This window comes from Austrofundulus limnaeus, unplaced genomic scaffold (genome assembly GCF_001266775.1).
Source record: "Austrofundulus limnaeus strain Quisiro unplaced genomic scaffold, Austrofundulus_limnaeus-1.0 Scaffold473, whole genome shotgun sequence".
Taxonomy (NCBI): Eukaryota; Metazoa; Chordata; class Actinopteri; order Cyprinodontiformes; family Rivulidae; genus Austrofundulus; species Austrofundulus limnaeus.
This window is the reverse complement of record NW_013952875.1, coordinates 186,455-192,333: the sequence shown is the minus strand read 5'-3', so window position 1 is coordinate 192,333 and position 5,879 is coordinate 186,455. Positions and strand designations below refer to the sequence as shown.

Here is a 5,879-nt window from a genome sequence, read left to right as displayed (position 1 = left end):
GTATTTATTTAGTGGTCCTTTTACACATTTCTGCTTTTATTTCTAATTATGACAGTTTCAGTCCTCCATATTTTTTTAAAAATTTCTATTTACATTTCTAAACATTTTATTTTTCCAACTCCTATCACAGTGCTGATGGAGTRTACGAGGTGTCCTTCTACTGCAACGCTGTGGTCTCCAACACCGGAGACATTTTCTGGCTCCCCCCGGCTATCTACAAGTCAGCCTGTCCCATCGAGGTGCAGAACTTTCCTTTTGACCAGCAAAACTGYACCCTCAAGTTTCGCTCCTGGACCTACGACCACACCGAGCTGGATCTCATCCTCACCAGTGATTTCGCCAGCCGGGACGACTTCACGCCGAGCGGGGAGTGGGACATCGTTTCGCTGCCGGCCCGCAAGAACGAAGACCCCAACGACATCACCTACCTCGACATCACCTACGACTTTGTCATCAAGAGGAAGCCCCTGTTTTATACCATCAACATGATCATCCCCTGTGTGCTGATCACCTCGTTAGCCATCCTGGTGTTCTACCTGCCRTCAGACTGCAGAGAGAAGATGACTCTGTGCATCTCGGTGCTGCTGGCGCTCACTGTGTTTCTGCTGCTGATATCAAAGATAGTGCCACCCACCTCTCTGGCTGTGCCACTCATAGGTTAGTCAAGTTTTTTTTTGGCTTTTTGAAACAGAAAAGATGAGCTATGACAGCAGTTGCTATTTAGCTACAGTTTAATACTGTCCCCTTGTATCATCCTTACTGCCTCAGTTACGTTATGTCTTTATGGCATGTAGCCGTCCTCAGCAGTGATGGTAACACACTGCTGACTCTACAGACCACAGAGAAGACCCACTCTTTGACACCACAATAATAATAATATATATAAGAAACGTGTTTTTAAAACAATATTTTGGAGTAAAACTTTTGTTAAGAGTTAAAATTCTACATAGAATTAATTAAGCTGACATCCTGAGTTTGTTGAAATGTTTAATTGTTCTGGCTTTATATTGTATGTCTTGAGGCGGATGAAAAGAAGCAAAAGATCCTAAATGATAAAAAGAAAAGTAAATGAAAATCCTTCTAGCTGGCAAATAGGACAAAATTACAGAGAGTGATTACATAAAAAAAACAAAAAAACAAATGAGCCTCTAGACTGATGACAGAGATAATGAATGGAACAGAACTCTCCCGTGAATAATCAGCAAACAAGAATCTGGCAGGAAGAAAAGAAAGCTGAAATGACCAAGAAAAGGGCTTTATAAAATAGAAGAGGACATTAATCTAAATCATGGAAATTATGCTGTAGCTATTTTTATGTTTGCTGAGGTCAATTAGCTGCTGCGACCACCTTTAATCTGCTCCACGAAGTAACAGTTTGTCCATCCAGTGGTTTCTTTTTGAGAGTTCCAGGAACGTCTCTCCTCATTGGTTCACAAGATACTTTTCTAACAGAAAGTCAAATTAACCCCCCCACAGTGGAAAATCTATGATTTTTCTGAGTAAGGGGGGCATCAAGGGGCCACAATATTCATAGAGGGGACAAGTGTTTGTTCAATATATTTTCACACAAATCCCTGGTTTTGGTAAGGTGTATTTATTATTTGTAATATGATGTAATATATAAACAAAACAAAACAAAAAAAAACTTGCACAGTGAGTTCTCCTTAACAGTTTTACTGTGTATAAATAAAATAAAAGGTTGAAAGACTTTTTTTTCTGCAGGATTGTTCAAATCTTAAGAGAAAAAGACCTCTGTTTGTTTTATTCATGCTGGACTCATTAGCACCTCTAGTGTTTGRACATGGAACTGCATTCACCATCACTGCTCTCAAGGAAAGGACAGATAAGTGACACTTCAGGTGGGCCAGTCAGATTTCAGCTGGGGCTAATGCCCCTGTGGCCCTGCCCCTCCCCCCCACACAAACACAGATAATTACATGACTGACTATCTTTCAAAGTAGGAGTTGATGATTGAACACAGGTCAAAGTGCAAATTTCTAACATTTCCATGAAGCTTTGGAGACTTTTAATTCAACTACATCATTGATCCTTCTGGAAGCATCTCATGCTTTTTTCTTTGTGTCTCATTGTTTCTCAGGTAAATACTTGATGTTCACCATGGTTCTGGTCACGTTCTCCATCGTGAGCACCGCCTGCGTCCTCAACGTGCACCACCGCTCCCCGTCCACCCACTTCATGCCCGACTGGGTCAAGCACCTGTTTTTGGTCCGCCTCGCCACCCTCCTCCTCATGAAGCGACCGGGCGCCTCCAACGTCCACCGAAAGTTTGCCAGCCTGAAGCCCGTCTGTAAAAACAAGTTCCCAAGCAGCTCGGGCAGGAGGCAGCCCTCCGACATCCGACTGGCCGGAGTCCAGCCGGATTATGTTAACGAGGACTTTGCGCGCAGGTGTTGGTGGAAGCAGACGGAAATTCCAGACGGACGGATTTCGGACTTCCCAGAGCCGTGGGACGCAGACCTGGAGGAGGCAGTGGACGGAGTGAGATACATCGCTGAACACATGAAGATTGAAGACGACAGTGAAGGAGTGAGAAGCTGAAGCTCAGGAAAACACACGAGCACAAAGAGATGGAAAGAAAAGTGAAATGAATAGATGAGTGTTTTTCAACCCTGGTCCTCAAGGCACACTGCCCTGCATGCTTCACAAACCTGATTCAGGTGACTGCAGTTCAACAAAAGCCTTCTGATCAGTTATCAGTTRAAATCAGCTGTGTTGAAGCAGGGAAACATCTAAAACATGCAGGGTGGTGTGCCTTGAGGATGAATTGTAAAACATATGAGCCTAAAAGAGAGAGATTGAGAAATATAATGAGGAGGACAGGAATGGAGTTTAAAGGGTATATTGGGAACTGAAGGAAACATACTGGAAATTCACAGATTAAGGAGAGCATCATAGGATTCAAGTGATGTAAAGTAGTGTTGCTACACACTCATGTACAGTAGGTGGCGGTATGCACCTTRAAGTTGCTTGTGATCTGCCATAATAGAAAAGAAGAAGAAGAAGAAGAAGCGTGCCTTGAGGACCAGGGTTGAAAAACACTGGAATAGATGACCTATTAAGCAAGCATAAAGAGATTATAGGATAAGATTTGGAATATTTAATCTTTTTATGTTTAATTTTCCTCTCTGGCAGTTTCTATAAGTGCAAAATTCCAAAAACATTTGGAACATCAAAACATTTACCATTTAGCTTTTAATTAAAAAAAATAGGTTGAACATTTATTTTAAATTCAAACAAAATGAATACATTTATTATAAGGTAAACGTGACACAGATACATTTACAGTATGTATGCATGTCTGTGTGTTAGGTTTAAGCTTCACTCTGTCATCTGTTTAAATCTGGAATCATTTGAATCTTTTCAATTCTGCAAACTTTTAACTAAACTTCACTCAGGTTTTCCACTTGTAGGCGCTCATGACAGAATTTCTTTAAACTCGGTATTAATCATTTGTGGTTATAAATAACCCCTGACACACCTCGGGTTGCTTCAAAACCTTTGCAGCCGCTGTTGATGAATCCCTCCTCCTGATTAATAAATATTCATAAAGGAGTTGACTGTTCAGGGCAGGAGTTCTGCAAGCTGTCACTTAAAAAAAAGAATTGTGAGCAATCAAACCCAAAATAACACATTGATTCAACTTGTGAGGTAATGTAATGCAACTCTCGCACAGGTTCTGATCATGACAACCTGTCACAGTTTCAACCTGTTGCTTCGGTTCCAGATCATCGAGGACTGGAAGTACGTGGCCATGGTGATAGACCGCCTTTTCCTCTGGATCTTCATCCTGGTGTGCGTGGTGGGAACCCTCGGACTCTTTCTGCAGCCGCTGTTCCAAAGCTACAACACGCCCACAGCTGATGACACAGAGTGAGTCACATATGCTRCGAAACGTTCAAACAAACCCTCTGACACACTTTCAGCTCAGAAAAATAAATAACATAAAAAATGCCCTTCAAGTGACAGAACGTAAAATATGCACAATATTTGTTTTACTTTACAGCTGTGTTTGATAAGGTTGTGTAGCTGTGGCGGCCATCTTGAATTGGGTTACGTGCTAGATGAACATAAAATGATTGTTTTTTAGTTTTAGTAAAATTTGCTCAKTGGTTTACTACAAGATATTTTTCTAACTGTTCAGACAAATGAATTCACATACAGTCAAAAACATGACTGCCTCTTTCATTTTGGTGCTGGACAACAATGATTGCATTGTTCTTAATTTGCAAAAAAAAACTAATAATTTTTTAAATGTGTTTACTTTTTCATAGATATGGAGATTTCTAGAGACTCTGGGATGCAACAAGGAAAGAAAAACATCCCACATTGAAGCCTTGAGAAGCTTAAACCTCATCTGTGGGGCTTTTGGTTGGATTTGACATGCAGCCAGTCTAAACCAAGCTGCCGGCTGCACCTGATGTTTCTGCAAGACCGGACAACAAATCAGACTCTGAAACCTGGTCTCTGCAAACATCCGAGGAACTGAACTCCAATAAAAGCCTGACAGCATTYATGGTATTTTTTTAAATAAGCAGCTTCTGTCAAGGTGAACTGTTGCAGGCTGGGTTCTTTTCAATAAAAACATTGTTATTTTAGACAGCCTTTGTGGCTCAACAGACTCATTGTCTTCACACTGCAGCTCCCATGAGGTCAGCTCTTCTCTGCAGCATCYCTGATAAGAAAAAATCACACAGTTTTTACTGCAGTGGATTAGAATTCCTCATGTCTCCACGTTATCCAAACCRAGGTTTATTGTCACAAAGTTTTGTCCTCTTCACCTTTTTACGTCATTAAAATTTAAATGCACAATCTCTTGCTCTCTTTCCCACGTCCATCTGCCAAGCAGCTTCAAACAGACTCAAACTGTCTCTCTAAATTTCTTTTTTTAATCGTTTTGTGCCAAATCTGATCACAGGTCCTATCAGAGAAAATGAGCTCTAAAAGGATAAATGAGAGAAAATGAGGTTTGAAGTCAGAGAGAATAGTCCTTCTTTAAAGGATGAACACTCTAAGTTAAATTTGCTTTGTAATGTGGAAGAAAATAATTCACTTTGTGAATACATCTGTCATCATTTCGAGTGCTTACTTTTAACAGCTACCTTAAACTTTTAGGCCTTGTTCACACCTTCCACTTTAGATCTGCTGTGGGTGAGTGGTCAGCTCTGAGTGGGCTGTAGAAAATATCACTCAGAACATTTTGAAAACTCAAAATGTTTCAGTGWCCAGATTTCCCCTGAGCTGAACACTGACAGCAGGAGGTCAGCTGATCTCACAGTAAGAGACCGGAGCAAAGAAACCCCACAGAAAACGTTTAATACGTAAAAGTCCAAAAAAAAAAAAAGGTCTTATTTTTGGGTCTACATCAAGTGAGAAGGAAAAAAAAAGCTTATATACTGTTCTCTTAAAACTTGTGCATCTTTCCTCAGCTGGATTAAAGAACAAACACTCTTTGCTCCACTGAGTGTGTTTCGAAATTTCTAAATCTCTGAACCACATCTGCCCTCCACAGCTAATATCTGGTGAAAAGAACAGCCCCATTTTCTTGTCACCAGCCACTGAAGACAGAGCACACAGTGGATGCAGTGTTGCATGAACACACAGACACACACACACAGACATGTGCACRCTCACACACATATTCACAATAGACCATAATAAGATTTAAAGGATCCAAATCCTTTATCTCAGCAAAAGTGGAACACTGACTCCTGACCTGGAGTCACAGCATCAGCAAAAAAACTCCCAGCCTCTGGTGCAGTGGACAGTTATCGACAAAACACATATTTATTGTTGTCCCTCTGGCTGGTGTGTGTGTCTGTGTGTGTGTGTGTGTGTGTGTGTGTGTGTGTGTGTGTGTG

At 41.0% G+C, this 5,879-nt stretch overlaps 1 protein-coding gene across 2 annotated transcripts in view; it reads left to right on the top strand.

Annotated features, from left to right (window-relative positions):
* LOC106529890 (neuronal acetylcholine receptor subunit beta-2) overlaps positions 1-4,822 on the top strand; it is a 12,085-nt gene extending 7,263 nt beyond the window's left edge. For both annotated transcript variants that reach the window (XM_014025419.1, XM_014025418.1), the window contains 4 exons: positions 131-657; positions 2,099-2,547; positions 3,746-3,891; positions 4,293-4,822. In XM_014025419.1, the coding sequence (XP_013880873.1) occupies positions 131-657; positions 2,099-2,547; positions 3,746-3,891; positions 4,293-4,308 (1,138 nt within the window). In that variant the 3' untranslated portion in view covers positions 4,309-4,822. The remainder of the gene's footprint in view (positions 1-130; positions 658-2,098; positions 2,548-3,745; positions 3,892-4,292) is intronic.
* The last annotated feature ends 1,057 nt before the right edge of the window (positions 4,823-5,879 follow it).